The sequence below is a fragment of the Eutrema salsugineum genome, unplaced genomic scaffold (genome assembly GCF_000478725.1).
Source record: "Eutrema salsugineum unplaced genomic scaffold, Eutsalg1_0 scaffold_5, whole genome shotgun sequence".
NCBI lineage: Eukaryota > Viridiplantae > Streptophyta > Magnoliopsida > Brassicales > Brassicaceae > Eutrema > Eutrema salsugineum.
This window is the reverse complement of record NW_006256612.1, coordinates 8,539,694-8,559,426: the sequence shown is the minus strand read 5'-3', so window position 1 is coordinate 8,559,426 and position 19,733 is coordinate 8,539,694. Positions and strand designations below refer to the sequence as shown.

Here is a 19,733-nt window from a genome sequence, read left to right as displayed (position 1 = left end):
AACCTAACCCGATTAATTATTTTTTAGTAGACAATCCATAAAACATATACATGAAAGAAAATATAAACCTTAATTGGAATTAAAAGAACCAAAAAATAATGTTGTAACTAAGTAACAAGATGATAATATTTTAAACGATAGAACACTAAATTTTGATAAAAGATTAGTCAATCCAAACTGATTAATATACAACAAACTATTAATAAAAAACACATAAGAAAAAACTAAACCCTAAACTAGAATGAAACAAAATCCAAACATAATGTCGTACCTATTTATAAGTTTATCACGAGATGAAAATATTATAAAAATGAACGATGGAGCACTAAATCTTTGTAACATATTAATGAATCCAAACTAATGTACGGTAGCTATCCAATGCGCATTAACCACCCAACAATGTTACTATAATATAAACATATTTGTTGTTATGAGTTTTTTTTTACGAGTTAACTCCATGTTACGAATAGTACATAATTTTTTTTATAAATTTTCAATTTATAAATATGTATATTTTTATATAAACAATTTAATAAGGTACTACAAACTATTTTATTAGAATAGTTATGGTTGATAATAATTTACAGTACGAGATTTGTTAAAATTTTAAAATATAACATTATTTCAAATTTTTTTATAGAAAATATTATGATTTTATTTTATTAATTTATAAAAGTTTATTGTGCGAAGTTGATAATTTTTGTACACGTAGTAGATATGGATACACTATATTTCCTAAAATTCAGATTTGTAAATATTGTCACACCCTTTTTTATTCATAAATAAAAGGATAATATTCCTTTCGTTTTATAAAGAGTGTCATTCTGACATTTTTTACACATATTAAGAAAATTATTAAAAATATAATTTTGTTCTTTATTAATACATTAAATAATATGTTTTTATTTAATAAATACATTAAATTATTAGAGTTAAAACTGAAATATTATTTAAAATTTGCATTGAAAATATAAAACAAATGTGAAACCAAAATAAAACTTTAAAACGAACGCTCTTTGTAAAAAATACTTAAAAGCATAATGAGATGAGAAAAATACTTAGAAGCAACAAACCGACTTAAGATTTTGGTTTGACTAGGTTTCGCTATAAATTAAGCACCAATTGTCTTCATCATCTCTTTCAAAGCAAACGCCGATTTCGAAATCACCTGATTTTTTTCCTCTTAATTTATTTTCCGATACACTTGCAATTATGTCGAAGAAGATCGTCCTCAGGAGCTCCGACGGCGAATCGTTCGAGGTCGACGAAGCCGTAGCGGTCGAGTCCCAGACGATTAAGCACATGATCGAAGACGACTGCGCCGGTAACGGAATCCCGCTTCCTAACGTTAACAGTGCCATCCTCTCGAAGGTTATCGAGTACTGCAAGAAGCACGTCGACGCCGCCGCCGCCGCTAGCTCCGGTGAAAAGGATATCTGTGCTCCCACCGATGAAGACAATGAGCTCAAGACCTGGGACGCCGCTTTCGTCAATGTCGACCAGGCCACGCTCTTCGATCTCATCCTGGCTAGTATTTTGTTTCCAATTGCTTCCCCTTTTCTCTGATGTTCCTAGGGTTTCTAATTGGGAAAGTTGGTCTTGATGTGTTAGGGTTTTGGTTGTGTGTAGAGATTCGTAATCTTGATTTTGCTTATTAAAAATTTGTGTCTTTGATCTTTAGGCTGCTAACTATCTGAACATCACCGGACTTCTTGACCTGACGTGCAAGACTGTGGCCGATATGATGAGAGGCAAAACTCCGGAGCAGATGCGTGAGATCTTCAACATCAAGAACGACTACACAAAAGAGGAAGAAGAGGAGGTTCGCAGGGAGAATCAATGGGCGTTCGAGTGATTTGGATTGGATCGGTGTTTAGGATAAAGTTGAAGTCTTTTGTCTAGTCTTTCTACTATTTGCAGATTATCTTTTTTTCTTTCTTTCTCTTCTTTTGGTTTGCTCTTGTCATTTAGTCTAGAAACCTACCTAATGCAGTTGTTCTACTAACAAAGTTGTGTCTGGTTTTAATGAAACCATCTCAAGAATTGGTCTTGCTTATTCCTCTTTTAGTTCTATTCTTTATCGAATACACATCCTCTCTAGATTTATCATTGATCGCTATCATCAGCTTTGCTGGTTACAGCAAACGGACTCCTAACGCTGTACATTCCGTTAGACCATGTGATCGATCCAAACGCGTCTTCTTTGAGTGTGGATGTAGAAGATGAAAAGATCGCTTGGTAGCTTAGTGTATCTCCTATCTTCCTAAAATGTAGCCTTCTTGGTGTAACTCTGACTCGTAGCCCTTTGGGTGCATCGATGCTCACAGTGTAGACAGTATCTTCGTCTCCAATGAGGCGTGATGCTACATTTGTCAATCTTCTTCTTACCCTTCTGCTTTCTTCTCCATTGAAGTTGGAAATTGAGATTGATGGGTAGTTGATATTAGATATGTCTCCCCTGTTGCTTTGTTCAGGACAAGTAAAACCTTGTGGTTTGCGGTTTGAGATCTTTCTGACCTGATCAGAATTGAACCCATAGTAGCAGAGGAAATTCAGGTAGTCCGTTTGATTGGTTTCATAAAACAGTCCAGGTGACGAAGGCCCAAATATTGTAACCTGCCCTGCACCAAAGTCATAAGGTGTGGCCTTGGCACCTGTTTCTGTAGTTATATGGGATCCTGTGTTGGTCTTTTGCACAGCTGCAGATAGAGAGTGTAAGAATAAAGATCTGTAACTGAACTCTACTTGCTATGATTTTGATTTCTCACCTGTTGTCATGATGGCAGATCTGATTGCTGCAGGACTCCAGGAAGGGTTTTCAGATTTGAGACGAGCAGCGATCCCAGAGACATGGGGACATGACATTGAAGTCCCTGATTCGATGTTGACTAGTGGAGGTGGCTTGCCTTCTGGTGCTGCATTTATGTCACCAATTGGCCAGGATCCCAGTATGTTGACCCCGGGAGCTGCAATATCAGGCTGTAACAGGTCTCTCATGGAGTTTAATTCATCAAAATGAGCATGTTTATAGTGACACCGAGTGCTTTTTTTTATATACCTTGAGGAGGCTTCTGGTAAGCAAGTAAGGACCTCTTGATGAGAAGGATGGTATGGACGGTGCTAACATATGTCCTGTTCGTGATCTTGTAGGCATGATCGTTGCAATTGGTTCTCTACAAAGTGGATTTTGATATATTAGTTTTCTGTTTTGAGTGCAAAATATCTTTATGAAATGAGAAATCTTATTGTTTACCTTGTTGAATTAATGTAGGACATGATTCGTAGCCCGTCCACTGGTTTTACTATTGTCACTAGAAACGAGGGATCAATGTAAGACAGATCCAGTGACTTGTCGTCTATGATTATCATACCGGTACCTCCAAGTCTCTTAACCTCTTCGCTTTTCCATTGGATCACCTGGTTACCAACATCATTGTCGCACACAACAATCTTTCCCTCAACGATGGTTTTGTTCATTGTGTCAGGCGCACAGTTTCTGAAGGGTTTGCATATTTGATGTTTGTCTTGTTAGCACCAAAGCAAAGTTACTGTAAAATGTTAACAGACAACAACTGTTACCTAGCTGCTTCCTCATTAGCATCAATCTTCTTGGCTGATCGTGCATGTATAAGCTGGTTAGCTTGAGATTTACCAATGTTGGCTATATTTATACCAACCCCCTGCAGTATAAATGAAAGATTTTAGCTTCTGTATAAATAGAATGGTCGGTTTTCCTGATTTTCTTCCTAGTACCTCGACCAATCTGCTTTTATTTCCTCCGAGGAGAATGTTGGACTCAAAGCCACGGTCAATAGTGCTGGCAGCAACAGTGATCATCCAAGGAGCAGCATTAACCACTGACTGACTCGAAGGGCCATCATTTCCTGCAGAGCAAACAACAGTGATCCCTCTTTCCACGGCATGAAATGAACCGATGGAAAGCGGATTTTCAAGTAGATTGTCTGGCCATACTCCCATCGATATCGATATGACATCAACTCCATCGGCGATCGCATCATCAAATGCAGCTAGTATGCTAGAGCCACGGCAGCCTAGGAGTGAGCACGCTCTGTACATTGCTATTCTTGAACTTGGTGATCCTCCTCTCATGATTCCTCCTGCCAGGCCATAGTAGGATGCATCAGAGATTATTCTCCCTGCTGCTATTGACGCCACGTGTGTCCCGTGCCCCAAAAAGTCTCGTGGTGTCTCATAATCCGGGTCTATGAGGAATGACGAATTGTAGTACCTTGCTCCTATTAATTTCCTGGTTATGCAACTCTAAAACGTTATGTACAATGTGGTGGATTCAAACATGTTTTTGGTCTAGTTTTCCTTTAGGCTCTGCTTACTTATTGCAACGGAAAGAATCAGGTTGTGTCTTCTTCCCTCTCATGCAAGTGCCCTTCCATTTCGCTGGGACTGGACGCATGTGCCTGTCCTCAAAGCTCTGCGACTCGGGCCAGATTCCTGTTTTCACCATCAGAAAATGCTCTGCATTGAAATCTGATTTACTGGAAGTAGACAGAAAATGCATGCATGTATATACTTCACTGCTCCAATACGTTCACCTGAATCAATGAAGCCGATAATGGTGTCTCCTACTGCCACATCTAATTCTGGTTGAGAGTTCATATCAGTGAAGTAAGTCTCTCTTTGATAACTTTCTTGCACCAAGAAATCCCATGAACGAGTTGTGTGCAGCGGTAATATCTGATCAGGAAAGACAGACACCACTCCTGGTTGATTGGCCATGATGCGTGCTTCCTCTTCTGATAAATGGGCTGCGAATCCAGAGAACCCATGCTTGTATCTGTGCGTTGGTGATTTGCCGCTCCTGATGCAAGTAAGATACTGTCGTCTAATTATTTGCATAACATGAATCATGGTTAGAAAATCAAAGAGCTTTGGATTTTGGTTATCACCGCTTAAACAATGAGCTCAGAAGCTCAACATGGTCATTGCCTGTTGAGCCATCCGAGGATGCTGCTCCCATGTATATTATATAATCTCCTGAATTTCTTGTTTCAGACTCACAGTTTTGGATCACAGACAGAAAAAGAAACAAAAAGAAGATGAAGTTGACAATGGGGCATTTCGTCATCACTGAACTTCAAGAAACTAGACAAGAATGCTTCCAGTTTTCCTTTAACTCTTGCCTCACAAACATATAATTTCATCAGAATGTTACATTGATGTTTAAGCCCTGGCTCTTTTAATGGGAGAAGTGCAAGTACTTCACTAGACACACTCCCTTTGTGTGAAAAAAAGATTGCCTGACTTTAAGGAGATATTTTCTGCATGGTTATTAACAAGGGTGTGATAATTGCAACTTAACACTCGAAAATTGGTAGGACTAAAGGAATTTGATGACAAAATTGTTGATCTTCTGCTTTATATGCTGTAGATAACACAAAAATAATTAATATTGTTATATAATGTCACAAAAACGTGACGGTCTCTGCCTTCTGATTTTATAGAAACCTGTTTGGCACTGCTGCCTGCTTTATAGTTTGATCTACATGAGTTTATTTTCCCCTAAATTAAGTTTTATTATTCCACATTCATCATATTGAAGTCTCATACCATTACTCAGTTTTTGCTGCTACTCTCGCTACTAATTACAATTGGGCTTCTCACCTTGTATTTGGCATTAGACCAAGTAAGAGCTCCAAAAACATCTTGCTTAAGTGAAGCAGCAGAAGAGACTATCACCTGGTATGTCAACTTCTCACCATCTTTTGTAAATTGGAGTTTTTCTGGGGTCACTATAATATTAAACCCTGGTGGTGTTTCCACGCTGACTGTGTAAACAGCCACGCCGTCTCCACCAACATTGGTCACTGTCCTACTCACTGTCTTGTTCTCATTTCCCTTGAATCCAGAGATTGAAATTGACGGGTAATTGATGGTTGAGATCAAGTCTAGTTTGGAATCTGCAGGGCAAGTGAAATTCTCTGGAACCGCTTTTGATATAGTCTTGATTGTGGTTATGTTGTATCCATAGTAACAGAGGAAGGTCAAGTAGTCAGTAGCAGTAGTCTCGTAGACAAGTCCTGGTTGCATTGATGCTGTTGTGCTTAGCTCTCCTGCTCCAGCGTCATAAGGTGTGGCTGCTGCGCCAGTTTCTGTTGTTATAAGACCTTTGTCGTTGTTCGTTTGAGTCGCTGCCCAGTGGGACAAAGTGAAAGAATCACTGTTAAAAACAAGATGCTATTTTTGCATGCCATAATCACAAATGCAAGGGTTCTAACCTGTGGTCATAATAGCTGATCTGATAGCAGATGGACCCCATGTGGGATGCTGTGATTTGATCAGAGATGCAACAGCTGTAACGTGAGGAGCCGCCATGGAAGTTCCTGATATGACGTTAAACTGAGAAGGCGGCTTGCCTTCTAGTGAAATACTTGAGTCCTTTCCAGTCCAAGCAGCGAGTATGGCGACTCCTGGTGCTGTTATGTCAGGCTGTAAATATAGAGTAAGTAAATACATGCTATAATTCATTGATACCCTTAAAAAAGCTAAAGAAGATCACAAGTTTTTTTTGGAGACTTTACCTTGAGAATGCTTCTTGTGAGGCTTGAAGGACCTCTGGAAGAGAAATATGCAACAGAAGGCGCGGGTGTGAACTTCTCAACTGTAACAGTGGGAAGAATTGTTGCAACAGGATCTCTGCAATGAAAGGTTTCCATTCATTAGATCTTTGCTGACTTATTACAGTTGATAGAACTTTAGAGATTGCAAAGTTTAACTACTTTGTGGAGTTGAGATAGGAGAAGATCTCAGCTGCTTCCTTTGAGTCAATTACGGTCGTAGGAAAAGCGCCATAAACGCTAGCAACAGCTCTTGATATATCATCTACAAAGATGCAACCGATACCTCCCTTGCTCTTCACCTCCTCCTTAGCGTTTGATGCATAATATGATCCATCCACATTCTCGCATAACACAATCTTCCCTTTAACCTTGTCCTGATCTAGAGAACCAGATTCACATGTCCTGAAAACCAAGTATTTAATCAAAACGAAAAAAAGGTCATCCTCTTTATCCTTAACGTATGTATATGAATCCACCAATGTTTTGTTTTTTTTTCACCTGGCTGCTCTTTCTGAAGCATCAGCGTTTTTGGCAGACTTGGCATGAATCAGGGGATAGACAGGAGATTTACTAGCATTTCCAAAGTGTATACCTTCGCCCTGAAAATCAATTAAGATTCTTCTTATCAGCAAACCTGAACATTTTTAGTGTTGATGTGTCTTATATGTAATCATTTACCTTAATCACTTTGTTGCCACCGAGCACAACATCAGACTCTAAGTCTCTGTCAATTGTGTTAGCTGCAACAGTCATTATCCAAGGTGCAGTATTGGTAACTGTACCTACATCAGGCCCATCATTACCTGCAGAGCAGACCACCACAATCCCTTGCTCCATCGCATGAAAGGCTCCAATGGCGATAGGATCAGTGTTCAACTCTATGCGAGCGTATGATGGAGCTCCAAGAGACAGAGATAATACATCAACTCCGTCAGCGATTGCATCGTCGAAAGCAGCTAAGATAGAGGATCCAGTGCATCCTCCCGGGTTGCATACTTTGTACATAGCGATCCTAGCGTTTGATGAACCTCCTTTTGCTGTCCCTGAAGCTACACCGTAGTAGGAAGCGTTCTCCACGGCTGATCCAGCTGCAGTGGAGGACACATGAGAGCCGTGACCGATCACATCCCTTGTGGTAAAGTATTCTGAATCATCATCAGGATTTTTGTAGAATCTTGCTCCAATTATCTTTCTGCATCAAGAAACAGGAATGTTTAGTACTCTTCAAAAAAAAAGAAGTTGGTAATAATATTCAGCCAATTGTTTTATTGGAGGTTGTGAACAATTGTAACCTGTTACAGTTAGAAGAGTTGAAGTCCTTTGCTTCCATGCATGTACCTTTCCACCGAGACGGAATTGGACCCATGTCTTTGTCATTGAAGCTCTCTGCTTCTGGCCATATCCCTGTTTGTTTGTTTGTTTTCTTTCATTGTATCAAACTCATTTTGTATTTTTGTTTGTGAACACACAAACAGGGGAAAAGAAAGGTTATATATATAATATACCTGTGTCTAGAATGCCGATAATGCTATCATATGATCCACCTGAAGCTGCTGATGAAGGTGGACCCGAATCGATCTTTACTGCTTCTTGGTACTTGAGAAAGTCCCATGAATGAGTTGTATGAAGCTGGTAGTTTGGGTCAGGAAAAACCGAAACCACTCCAGGTTTCTTGGCTATGACTGTGGCCTCTTCCGCTGTCAAACGAGCTGCGAAACCAGTGAAGCCGTGTTTATATGTATGGACGATATCATTTCCTCTCCTACATCAATAAACCATACAAGGTCTCAGAATCTACATAACAAAACTCTTATGTAAATAACAAAAACATGTATTTTCAGTAGTTGTATATAACCTCTTAAACATGGTGTTTATGAGTATCTGAGCTCTATAAGCGTTTGCGGCAGAAGAAGCTGATCCCATGTACACGATGTAAACCCCTGCTTCGGTTTCTGTCGTTAACGAGATGCATAAAAGATAGAGAAACATTAAGGAGAAGGGTGTGAAGAAGAAGGTAAGGCCTTTCATGACTCTTTGTAGTTTCCTAGTCACTTAAGGACCTATTCACAAGAAAAGGGTATTTATAATGATTGAGAGATCGTTGGAAACTAGAGATAGATCAAAAGAATCACGCGTCTTTAATGCTTGAATTCCTTATCCCACTTTGAGGAATTGGTGGGTGTCTGAATTGGGCAAAAAGTAGAGAGATATAACAGGCTAGTGATCGGACCACTATCTTCTGTTCGAGTCATTACATCACTTCAACATGGTTTATTTTTCTTTATTTTTTTTTTATTTTTTTTTATTTCCGAGGTTCCAAAAGACTTTGAACAATATGATTACTTCATCCCATATTTATATTTTACGTAATTCCAAATAAAACTCTAGATAAGATTACAACCTTTGGGTTTTTAGGTGCTGAGAATCGGACGATTCTTGAAACATGATAAAAGAATCTGAAAGTTTCTTTATTAATTTCAAAGCATGAAGTTATACATATGTGTTCACATAATGGTAATGTCAATATGACTTTAAATCAGCAAAACCAAATTGATTTTTCTTATATGTCACCTTGAAAATGTTTAATCAAAAGCAAACTTTGATCTTCCCATCAATAAAACTCGCAAAAGATTGGTTGAGTAGCCAATAAAAGAAGAGTGTGGTGCAGGCCTCAGTGCATTAGCTTGTAGGCTTGTACTTAAAAAGTAATGTGTAGTCGAGATCATACAAAATTTTATATACAGCAACTTCCAGAAGTATGATCTTAAAAAAAAAAAAAAGATTTTATCGCCGACCTTTTTAGTGGTTCACAGTGGAGTGCACTCGTGCTCGTGCTACTTTGGGAAAGTATGTATTTATCATCAATATGCATGCCATCGCATGATCTTGATGATTTATATTTTCTAATTTAAGAGGAGGGCAAAAAAAAGGAGGAGAAATTGGAATTCGGCTAGTTCCGGTTCAGGCCTAGTGAAAGGAAAGCCCATGAAAGTCTCTAGAAGCCCAAATAAGTTTCATCAAAATTTAAAAACAAAAAAAAACTCCGATGCCGGGATCGAACCCGGGTCTCCTGGGTGAAAGCCAGATATCCTAACCGCTGGACGACATCGGAATATTGTTAACTCATATGATATTAAATGTATTAACCTTGACGTAGTACTTCCATTACTAAACGCTAGAAAAGTAGAAAGAATATGTCAAACAAGAATATGTCAAACAAGTCCATAATTAGTTATTTTCATATCATATTCAAATATTTCAATTACATGAAGTTGAAAGAAGAGGGTACTCTTCGACGTCTTCGTATTGCTCGAGCGTTGGGAGTCTTGGGACATTGACCCAATTGTAAAAAAATATAATTTCGTTTAAAAAACTTTCAAAAGATTAACAAAAATATATAAACCAGTTTTAAGAATTCTCTAAAACAGATTAGGTCTGGGCACGGGACGAGTACTTGTCATTTTTGGTATACTTGATACTTGATTTGCCTCGTTCAAGTATCAAGATATTTGTACTTGTACTTAACTTGTTAATATCAAGTACTTGCAATTTCAAGTACTTGCCAAATTTTTCATTACTTGCAAGTTACTTGGCTTGTCTCGTTACTTGTAAAAATACAAATAGAATACTAAAAAAACTAAAATTTTGGGCCATATTTAATTAAAACCTATGATAATATTTAATATTTTGACTTTTAGGTTTTTGGAAAGTTTTAGATATTGAAGTCTGGCAACTTATTTATCTTTTGATAAGCAGACTTTTCTTTCCTTTTTTATGTTGTAATCGATGTGGAACAAAATTAAAAAAAAAATCAGAGATTTGAAACGAGTAACGGGTCAATAAAACCAAGTAGTAACTTTTTTTTTAATATTTGATACTTGCCTTATACTTGCAAGTAATCTTCTTAAGATATTTGATACTCGACTTGATTAAAATAAGTACTTGGTTTTATGGAACAAGTACTGGTTAAGTAATGAGTATGGGACGAGTACCAAATATTTGTGTCCAGCCCTAAAACAGATAATACTATCCGAAATGAGACTATGAGAGAGGTGTACGTGGCGGCTACTCGTTTTGGGAAAACGTACGAGGAACTCCATACTAATTTCTCAACACGAATTATGTTTTCTGAATTAATTTAATTTCCCAGGCGAATTTCACTATTTATCCATAGAGAAAAAGGGAAAAACAACGCGGGTAAAACCGTAAAAGGAAACTTCTTCTCCAAACTAACAAGTCATCTTCCACCCCAAGAGCACAACACGTGTCCAAAAGCGACGTGTCTTGCCCTCTAACTTGCGCCGAAAGATATCGAACAAAGCTCAAAAGCGAAATCTATTTAGCGATGCTAACGTACACCATCTCTCTAGCTGTCGCTTCTCAATCTTCTCTTTCTTCTCCCTTGTTTCATCTCTCTCTCTCTTTGCCCAACCAATCATTCTTATATATACGTTTACATATTTATAATTTAATCACATAATTAATCACAAACCGCCATACATAAGTTAGACGTATGTATATAAGAAACCAGAAGCTTGTCTATTATTCACTTAAATCGCCTCTGCTTTTGAGCTCCATCGAAGATCGATGATGAAAATGAAGAATTTTCTTGGTTCTAGATTAAAGTCTTCCTCTGCAAGACAAGGTGAAACTTTTTTTTTTGGTTCTCTACTTTTGCTCAAGAAAATTCTAATGATTTGTTTATCTTCTTCTTCTCTTAATCAGTTCTTGAAATTTTTATTAAGAGAATGCTGAAATGTTTTAACTTCCGCTAATTTATTCTACAACCAGAGATGGTTTTTCTTCATTTTTAGAGAAATAAAAAACTTATCGAGTAATCTAACCTGTTTTTTGTCAACGGCGCAGGAAATTCCGAGAAGGATAGCTTGACGTCCAAGCTAAGTGTTAACGAGGAGTACAAGGAAGCTTTCAGGACGAACTCCTACTTAGAGATTCGGACTAAAGCAGAAGATCAATTAGGCATAACATTTTGTAGCAAACTCTCTTCTCCTTCTTCTTCTTCTTCTTCGACGACTTCTCCTTCATCCTCAGATCTTAGCTTCCATTCACACTTCACCGATTACTTGCTCGACCCTCCACAAGAAACTCTCGATGCTCTGATGCAAGACTCGAGTTTCCACAATCTCCTCGTTAAATTCTTCGACTTTAGCTCCGAAGCTTGCGATGTGTGTGAGTCTCTTCTTCAATGCATCCAACAAATCAAAATCAATCACAACAAAATCAAAAGGGTTATCAAGATTGGGAAAAGGGTTTGTAACGGTGCTAAAACCGCTGAATGTTCCCCTGAAAAGCTCTGCGCTTTGATATTTCAAGAGCTTTCAAGATTCGCCTTGCTGAAAAACCCTTTGTGTTGTATCATCAACGAATCTCAGTTCCGCAAAGTTCATGATGCAAACTCGGAATTGCTCGCCAGATTGACATCGAAAAAGAGAAAAATCAGAAGAAAAGTCAGGTTCATTAGATGTTGCAAGAAGCTAGGAGGTTATAGTCTAGTGATTTCTCATAGCGCGATTGTTATTACATTGCTGATCATAGCATTACACAGCATACTCGGCGTTTTAGCAGCTCCTGCTTTGCTCGGTTTATGCTCTTTGGGTCTTTGGAGGAAGAAGAAAGTGAAAAGAAACATGAAGAATAGGAGCAAGACCCATACGACGCTAGAGAAGCTTGGGACACAAATGGACATTGCAGCTAAAGGAATGTTCATTTTGATAAATGATTTGGATACGCTGAGTAGACTTGCCGGGAGATTATGCGATGAGATAGAGCATAGAAAAACCGTAGCTGCGATGTGCGCAAAGAGTGGGAAGCTAGAAGTGTTAAAGGAAGGATTGAGAGAGCTTAATGGACATGAAGAAAGATTCTCACAGCAATTGCAAGAGCTTGAAGAACATCTCTTCCTCTGTTTCCACACTATAAACAGATCAAGAAGACTAGTGGTAGCGCAAATCACAGGACCAAGTTCTTGATTCTTTTGGTTCATCAAAATAAATACTTTTGTAGGGTTTATATTACTTTTCATAAAAATAATAAAACTGTAAAATGTCTTTCAATGTTTTTGTTTATGATTCAAGTGAAACTGAGGCCATGGAAGCAAACTATTTGATTCTGTTCTTTTTTATGTATTCTTCTCTGGTTGGCCTGAAATCAGATTCATCAATTTGGGGATATTGTTCTAAGAATGTTGAATAACAATGTGTATCCAAACCCAATATTAGATAAGGGAGATGCAATAAAAGCATATATATGTTTCAGAAGCAACAAATCACATTCAAGGAGAGGAAATAGCTAAAGGCAAACCAGGAAGAAGACACATTTATTCACTGAAAAAAAACTAAGTAGTGACCTTTATTGGAGATAGAAAAGACAGAGCAACCATAACTTTTGCCTCTCTCACTTGAGATTCCTGGCAGCCACCAAGGCTGGCAAATTCTTCACGACCTCTCCTGCGAAAAGGTTGATAGTAATGATGATGAGTACGCATACAATTGTTCATCTTCGCATAGATTTCATGACACTTTTTGTTACGGTGTCCAGATTCCACCACGCAATCTTCGTGAGCGTTAAATTCGTCTTTACAAGCACCTCCTCTCATGTACTCGAAAAACTGCGCTTCAGAATCCTTTTTCCTCTCTGCCTCAGTTGCCGACTCTCCCAGTTTCGACGGGAACAAGGCGAGGAGATCCCTCTCGTACTTATATACAGCAGCTTTCAACGGTTCTGGATAGTCAGCCATCGGATCTCCCACCAGTTTCTCCGGCGGGACTTGGTTGTTTCCGGTACTGGACTCGGTGGATGAAGACGACGTGATTCCCATTTTTTTCTCAGCCGTGAGATCGGGATCATATGCAAATCGGCGTTTCAGACGATTATAAAACGATGATCACACGCAATTCTCTTTTATTTATATAGCTAAGGGTTTTACTAAACCATCTATTACTTACTACTAATTTGAAGTTGAACCAAAACCAAAATGCTCACAAAGAAACTGATTTCAATTCTATCACGAACCGAATAACCAAATGGTAATCCATTAATTTACTAAGTACTTCTTCAAACTCTTAGTTAGAATTGTTCCTGGTAAACTCGTTTTGCTACAGAATCTTTTGGAGTTTGAGTCGCTCAAATTCACATTACATATATGTATTGTATAATCATTTCCTCAAATCAAATCGGGTCTTCTCCTTTAACAGACCCATCAAACCAGAAAGAAGAAAAAAAAAAACAAAAAGAAAAACAAAGCCGGCGGGTCGCTCCGGGAGAAAAGAAACAGACTCAAAGCGCGACCACTGCCAATAATTTTTCAGACACGGAAAAAAAAAAGAAGGAAAAACCTTAAAACTGAATCTTGGAAGAATAAGTCTGTCCAAAGGACCAAGAAGAAGGAACAACATTGAGGAAGACTCTTGTAGCACCATCGGTTGTGGTAATGGAGAAAGAGAGAGATTGGCCATCGAGATAAGCGTTTGATTGCCAATTAGCTCCCCAGTTGCGAGACATGGCTAACCAACCTGTCTTTGATCCTTTAATGGACACAGATCTGATCGAACCTGCTCCTCCTACGTTCGATATGTTTACTAGCTCGAAGTAATCCCTTCCGTTTATCCTGAATCTCACTCCTCCTTTCTTGTAACAGCTTACTCTGTTTTTCCCACACACCAAGCCAAAAAAAAAAAAGCAGAGACTTTTTCATTCTAGAAATTTTTCAAAAATTTTTAAAAATACCCCTAAACTATCATCTGTCTCATTTTAGGAGGATATTAAATTTTTGAAAGTGTTATTCTATTCACCGAACAAAATTGAGGGTTTAATTTTAGAAGAATAATTAAGGGCTAGAAAGATCAGATGAAAAGTTAATGGGTTCATTTGTCATTTTTTTATCAGACTTGTTTTACCTTAGGGGATGTTATTCAATCATGAGTTTAAAATAAATTTTCTATGTTTTATAATCATCTAAATTTAAAAATTGATATCAATTTGATGAATTCATTTGTTTAGATTCTAAAATCTATGCAATATACACTAGATTTTGATTCTAATAATTTACTCATAAAAACTCTATTATAATTGATTTGAAATGACTTAATGTATAAAAATTTTTAAAATTATTTAGTTTTGAATAACACTAAAATCTTTATTGAATAACACCAAACTTTAAAACAGATTTACAATCAAAAAACCAATAACACTTGATTTTAAAATATTATTTAGAATCAAATAATAATGGATTATGGTTGGATTTAAATTCTATTTAAAACCATGATTGAATAACACCCTTAGTGTTTTGAAAAATCTAACCTTTGGAAAACGACGGGAACGATACCGCCTCTGTAAATTCCGATCTTTTCCCAAGCGGGTTGAGCCATATCGAAATGTTTGAGCGGCGGATTGCACCAACCACCGTCGTTGTTGGGTAGAGCGAAGTTTGGTGGGCAGAAATTGGTGGCAGTGATAACCACCGAAGCTCCTCTCTTGCACCACCGTGAGTCCGCCGCGTAATCGCACGTTATCCTGTAGCACTCGCCGCAAGAAGCTCCGTCGTTGAACAAGGCCGTGCTTAACGCCGCCGTCATTGTCCCGTACCCGGCCGAGTAGAGATCTCCGTACCCACAAGCTCCCCCTGCAAAAACAAAAAACAATCAGTTTCGTAGTTTCATTTTTTTATTTCAGCAAAAAGAAAAGAAAATCTGTTTAGAGTCAAAGTCTTGTCTCTGTTTTGGGATTTTAGAATATCTTTTTGTTTAAAAAGTCTGAAAATACGATGACCGGAACAATAGTTTGACTCTACTTCAATGGATAAGATTTGAAAGTGAAGAAAACCAAATGGTTATACTGTACATATTATTTCATATGAAACTAAAAATGTTTAATTTACCCATTGTTCCAGAAGCGTCACTTCCTCCATAGAATGTGGCGTGACCATTGGTTAAACCAGAAGGCCTAAACGCATCAACCGCCATAAAAAGAGCGGCCAAAACCGCCAATCCAGCTAGAGACTTTGCCATGCTTATAAGTCGTACAAGAAGAAAGAGATTATGATGATGATGATGCTGATGATGATCGAGTGAAGGAGAGAGAGTTGTTTAAATAAAGGTGGGAAGTGTGTGTAAACTATGTAGTAGCAACAAAACCTTACATGTGGTCTTATCTTTATCTAGCCTGTGTGTATCTTTATTTCTTTATATTTCTTTTTAACAGTATAACTCCAAAAAGACAGTAGATCTGCAAACTCTGTTTGTAATGTGCAGATAGGTTTATATTCGCCCTAAAAAGTTCAAACAAAATTCAGATGTAAGTTTCAGTAATATTGGCTGAACTCTATATCGTCCTTTAATACATATATTAGTACAAATTTTTGGAGTTCAGAAAATAGGCTTGAACCACATGATAATTTGAAGTTTTCAGTCATAGCCAAATGTTTATAATCTATTAGCTTTGTTTTATTGGTGGAAGCAGGACTTTTGATACACATGTTTGCTTTATTGTAAGATTGCAAATTATTAGTCACTCTGGTCACCAAAACAAAAGTTACTAGTTCTAACAGAAGACTCAAACCAGATTAAGAGCTCCAACTCCTATTTCAAACGATCATAAATATATCTTAATAACATGATCATAGCAAAGAGAATAATCAGGCGTAAATGGTTTGTTGTCTATAATGTGCAGTGCGGTGGATATTTAACGTAAATGAATAACGAAAAAAAGAAGAGAGAAAAACAAAAGGGAGTTTTTTTGTTTGTGATATGCAAAATACAATCATGTGCAGGTTGGTCTGTGCAGGTTCATCCGTCACTAGTTCACATGCTCTCTTCTCCGACATTATTAGCAACATGCCAAATCGATCTATTATTTTTTAAATTGTTATTATTTTGGGTTAATCGTCCCGCAAAAACTTGATTTCCATTGAGGAAGATCACCGTCACGACGTCGTTTGTCGCTTTACACAACCTCCCACTTCTTACCAAAAAAAAACTTCAATCCAAATATACATACTTGTTATAACACATATCATATATGGACTCTTATACCGGTCCATTAGGCCCATCAGGGCATTGTATTTAACCTAGATTCCCTATGTACTCTATATATACATTCCAGTGATTAATAAAGTTTCTAAGAAGTTTTCACAACACGTTATCAGCACGATAAGACTCTCTGAGCGAAAAACCCTAATAAATCCGGCCACCACCAAAACCCTAAAAGCAAGTCGAAACTTAAAAGACGCATATCTTCCAAACCGTGAGGAACCAGAAGACGATCTACATATCAAATCGAAGCCCTCGACGAGACGAATCTACTGGTGAAAACCGTTTGTCGATCCAACGTCGGACGCGCCCTCACGCACACTTACAGTACACGACGATCAACCCAAAAAAAAAAACCAGATCCGAGTTTTTCCTTCTTCAACCAGCAGCTTCTCCAGTTTTGGTGATCAATCCTTGGAATTTGTAACGGCTAACTGAGGTCTATTAGCTCCCAGTTTCATTAGCCTGTCAGAAATCCAAAGGTGGAAAAGGTATCTTCTAAAACTGAGAGCCATAAAACCTGTTGTTTAAACACTTCAAAACCCTATAAAAACAAAAAAAAAAAATCGATCTCTAATTGATTGAAAGTGTTTGATACTCTGATGATTGATTGATAACTTGTTGATTGATTGTTTAAATTACAAGTTTATGCATGTTCAAAGGTTTTAAACTCGTTTTATAAAACCCTAATCTACAAAAACCTAACAACCGTTTTTGGCCATGTTTATGGCATAAACCTATTCGATTTTCTTCATGTTTAATAAGCTTGTTGCAGCTTATTTGATTGTTGATTCTCTTGCTTGAAACACTTGATTGAATAAACTAAGAAAATCAACCCTAAATCCTAAGCTTGATTCACGATTTTGTAATCTTCAAAATCGTAAAATCGTAAGTCATAATGCTTAAACCCTAGTCCTTTTCACGTGATTTCTTTAATGTCCTTGTGAAATTATTAAAACCATCGACCACAGATCCTATAGATCTCGAAATCACATCCAAAATATGTTTTCCAAACCGTTAAAACCCTAGATAAAACCCTAATCATATTCGGCTCCCCTAGGGTTCCTCCTAAACCGCCTAAAACCGGCTAAACCTGGTTCTCATTAACCGAAATTATATTCGGCTTTAACCGATTAAATCACAGCTATTAAACCGACATCATGTTCGGGGTAACTAAAACCATACCCTTTAAAATTTACTATTTCCGAGAAAGTTCCCTCTAATCGAAAGTTTCCTCATATAAAAACTTTCCTCATATAGAAATTTTCCCGACATAGAAACTTTCCTCATTTAGAAAATTACCCAAATTAGAAACTTTCCAAATTTAGAAACTTTCCTAAAATAGAAATATTCTCAAAATAGAAAGTTTCATCATCAGCATTCAAAATTTTCTCAAAACAATCCCTAACAAAATCAATCTCATGTTTCAGATGTCAAACATTCAGAAATGTGAATTCGAGGCCCTTCACGTCTCCGGGGATAACTACCTCGAGTGGGCCCTAGACATGCGCTTGTTCCTTGCATCGAAAGAACTCGATGCGTGTATTACCGACGGTAACACCGCATCCCGTAAGGGACAGTCTCAGGCGATATGTCACATACGCCATCATCTGGCCCCGAGCCTTAAGCAGCAATATCTCACTCTTGAGAATCCACTTGAATTGTGGCAAGCGCTGAAAAAGCGATATGACCATCAGAAAATGGTCCAGTTGCCTCAGGCAGATTTCGACTGGAAGAACCTTCGGTTCCAGGACTACAAATCCGTAGATGATTACAACAACGAACTCTTTCGTATTGTTGCCATCCGGAAACTCTGTGGCGAGGATGTGACAGATAATGATCTCCTCGAGAAAACATTATCCACATTCAGCACAGAGAATGTTGTGCTCCAACAACAATACCGTGCAATGAAACACACATTGTACGAAGACTTGTTGTCCTGTCTTCTCCTCGCTGAGAAGAATAACCAGCTGCTTATGAGGAACAGCGCTATGAGGCCCCCGGGATCGGCTCCTGTCCCAGCTTCTCGTCAAGAGTCCTACCATGTTCAACCCGATAGATCCTCAGATCACCGCCGTGGACGTGGTAATGGACGTGGTAATGGCCGAGGACATGGACGTGGAAGTCGTGGACGCGGACATGGTCGTGGCAACCGACCTAACCTCAGTTATGGTCCTGGTCGTGGTCGAGGCATCACCAAGCCGACCCGCCACACCAACCCCGATCACTCTGCTTGTACCAGATGTGGGATGTTCAACCACCCAACAAAGCAATGTCGCACCCCCAAGATCCACTGCGATCTATACCAGAAGTACGGAAAAGCTCCTGCTGAAGCCAACATGACTCAGCCAGTCGATGCTGCTAACCTGGAAGGTGACGACCTCCTTGATGATGAGAACACCACAAACGAGCAGACCGACCCCATGGACTATGAAACAGCTGATCTCCTCGATTAATTCAATCATCTGAAACTCTGATACAATTTGATTTTGTTCTTTATTTTTTTTTCATTTTGGGATTTGTTTCATTTTTTTTTTTTTCCATTTGCCTTTATTCTCAGACACTACTTTACTTTATGATTTATCACATTTTCTGAATTCCTCAATACTGAATTCTATCTTCTATTCATAATAAAGCACACCAGCAAATGGAAACCATAGTCGTAGATAGTGGATCCAGCCACACTATCTTAAGAAACAAAAGTTACTTCATAAACCTAACCTATCAAACCGCAAATATTAGCACCATCGTGGGTCCCTCAAACCTTATCGAAGGTATGGCCATGCCTATGTGTTGCTATCAAATGGCACACAACTTGAAATACCAGATGCTCTATATTCTCCTAGTTCGAAGAGAAATCTTCTGAGCTTCAAGGATATAAGACAGAATGGTTTCCACATAGAAACCCAAGGTCAAGGGAACAAAGAATCCCTCCTAGTCACTAAAACCGTAGACGGCCATAAACAAATCCTCGAAACCATACCCGCGCTCTCTACTGGACTTTACCATGCTAAAGTCAGTATGATTGAAGCTAATACCACTCTCAAAGCCCGGTTTACTGATTATACTATTTGGCACGACCGGCTCGGTC

At 38.2% G+C, this 19,733-nt stretch overlaps 6 protein-coding genes and 1 non-coding gene across 8 annotated transcripts; 2 read left to right on the top strand and 5 right to left on the bottom strand.

Annotated features, from left to right (window-relative positions):
* Window positions 1–1,059: 1,059 nt before the first annotated feature.
* LOC18992915 (SKP1-like protein 1) lies at window positions 1,060–2,056 on the top strand. The gene is made up of 2 exons (XM_006416363.2): window positions 1,060–1,527; window positions 1,682–2,056. Exons 1-2 carry the CDS (start codon window positions 1,213–1,215, stop codon window positions 1,853–1,855), a joined length of 489 nt encoding a protein of 162 aa, XP_006416426.1. The 5' UTR covers window positions 1,060–1,212; the 3' UTR covers window positions 1,856–2,056.
* A 50-nt stretch (window positions 2,057–2,106) lies between these two features.
* LOC18992913 (subtilisin-like protease SBT5.1) lies at window positions 2,107–5,104 on the bottom strand. The gene is made up of 9 exons (XM_006416364.2): window positions 4,926–5,104; window positions 4,572–4,837; window positions 4,353–4,470; window positions 3,754–4,267; window positions 3,580–3,680; window positions 3,254–3,496; window positions 3,059–3,173; window positions 2,769–2,979; window positions 2,107–2,699 (listed from the first exon to the last, which is right to left on the bottom strand). Exons 1-9 carry the CDS (start codon window positions 5,102–5,104, stop codon window positions 2,107–2,109), a joined length of 2,340 nt encoding a protein of 779 aa, XP_006416427.1.
* Window positions 5,105–5,477: 373 nt separating this feature from the next.
* On the bottom strand, window positions 5,478–8,644 carry LOC18992912 (CO(2)-response secreted protease). Its single transcript, XM_006416362.2, has 9 exons — window positions 8,452–8,644; window positions 8,102–8,358; window positions 7,889–8,000; window positions 7,275–7,788; window positions 7,095–7,195; window positions 6,756–6,998; window positions 6,558–6,672; window positions 6,255–6,465; window positions 5,478–6,167 (listed from the first exon to the last, which is right to left on the bottom strand). Exons 1-9 carry the CDS (start codon window positions 8,622–8,624, stop codon window positions 5,593–5,595), a joined length of 2,301 nt encoding a protein of 766 aa, XP_006416425.1. The 5' UTR covers window positions 8,625–8,644; the 3' UTR covers window positions 5,478–5,592.
* A 993-nt stretch (window positions 8,645–9,637) lies between these two features.
* TRNAE-UUC lies at window positions 9,638–9,708 on the bottom strand. The gene has a single exon. It is a non-coding gene; the product is annotated as a tRNA-Glu (tRNA).
* Window positions 9,709–11,183: 1,475 nt separating this feature from the next.
* On the top strand, window positions 11,184–12,586 carry LOC18992911 (UPF0496 protein At1g20180). 2 transcript variants are annotated; one of them, XM_024153061.1, is made up of 3 exons: window positions 11,184–11,241; window positions 11,463–12,069; window positions 12,163–12,586. In XM_024153061.1, exons 1-3 carry the CDS (start codon window positions 11,184–11,186, stop codon window positions 12,584–12,586), a joined length of 1,089 nt encoding a protein of 362 aa, XP_024008829.1. The 2 variants fall into 2 exon arrangements, with proteins under 2 accessions (XP_024008829.1, XP_006416424.1); XM_006416361.1 differs by having other exon boundaries at window positions 11,463–12,586.
* A 365-nt stretch (window positions 12,587–12,951) lies between these two features.
* LOC112084029 lies at window positions 12,952–13,434 on the bottom strand. Its single transcript, XM_024152286.1, has one exon. The coding sequence runs from the start codon at window positions 13,432–13,434 to the stop codon at window positions 12,952–12,954; it is 483 nt and encodes a 160-aa protein (XP_024008054.1).
* Window positions 13,435–13,735: 301 nt separating this feature from the next.
* Window positions 13,736–15,722, bottom strand: LOC18992910 (expansin-A11). Its single transcript, XM_006416360.2, has 3 exons — window positions 15,493–15,722; window positions 14,916–15,237; window positions 13,736–14,259 (listed from the first exon to the last, which is right to left on the bottom strand). Exons 1-3 carry the CDS (start codon window positions 15,620–15,622, stop codon window positions 13,953–13,955), a joined length of 759 nt encoding a protein of 252 aa, XP_006416423.1. The 5' UTR covers window positions 15,623–15,722; the 3' UTR covers window positions 13,736–13,952.
* Window positions 15,723–19,733: the final 4,011 nt, after the last annotated feature.

Excerpts from the sequence above, each read along its gene's own strand:
- LOC18992915 (XM_006416363.2), top strand. The coding sequence starts at position 1,213 with ATGTCGAAGAAGATCGTCCTCAGGAGCTCCGACGGCGAATCGTTCGAG. Across the intron at positions 1,528-1,681 it reads CGCTCTTCGATCTCATCCTG|GCTGCTAACTATCTGAACAT; the intron begins GCTAGTATTTTG and ends TTTGATCTTTAG.
- LOC18992913 (XM_006416364.2), bottom strand. The coding sequence starts at position 5,104 with ATGACGAAATGCCCCATTGTCAACTTCATCTTCTTTTTGTTTCTTTTT. Across the intron at positions 4,471-4,571 it reads TATCGGCTTCATTGATTCAG|GAATCTGGCCCGAGTCGCAG; the intron begins GTGAACGTATTG and ends TGGTGAAAACAG. Across the intron at positions 2,980-3,058 it reads TTACCAGAAGCCTCCTCAAG|CCTGATATTGCAGCTCCCGG; the intron begins GTATATAAAAAA and ends GACCTGTTACAG.
- LOC18992912 (XM_006416362.2), bottom strand. The coding sequence starts at position 8,624 with ATGAAAGGCCTTACCTTCTTCTTCACACCCTTCTCCTTAATGTTTCTC. Across the intron at positions 8,359-8,451 it reads ATAAACACCATGTTTAAGAG|GAGAGGAAATGATATCGTCC; the intron begins GTTATATACAAC and ends TTATTGATGTAG. Across the intron at positions 6,673-6,755 it reads TCCTATCTCAACTCCACAAA|AGATCCTGTTGCAACAATTC; the intron begins GTAGTTAAACTT and ends CTTTCATTGCAG.
- LOC18992911 (XM_006416361.1), top strand. The coding sequence starts at position 11,184 with ATGATGAAAATGAAGAATTTTCTTGGTTCTAGATTAAAGTCTTCCTCT. Across the intron at positions 11,242-11,462 it reads GTCTTCCTCTGCAAGACAAG|GAAATTCCGAGAAGGATAGC; the intron begins GTGAAACTTTTT and ends TCAACGGCGCAG.
- LOC112084029 (XM_024152286.1), bottom strand. The coding sequence starts at position 13,434 with ATGGGAATCACGTCGTCTTCATCCACCGAGTCCAGTACCGGAAACAAC.
- LOC18992910 (XM_006416360.2), bottom strand. The coding sequence starts at position 15,622 with ATGGCAAAGTCTCTAGCTGGATTGGCGGTTTTGGCCGCTCTTTTTATG. Across the intron at positions 15,238-15,492 it reads TGACGCTTCTGGAACAATGG|GGGGAGCTTGTGGGTACGGA; the intron begins GTAAATTAAACA and ends TTGTTTTTGCAG. Across the intron at positions 14,260-14,915 it reads GTTCCCGTCGTTTTCCAAAG|AGTAAGCTGTTACAAGAAAG; the intron begins GTTAGATTTTTC and ends TGGGAAAAACAG.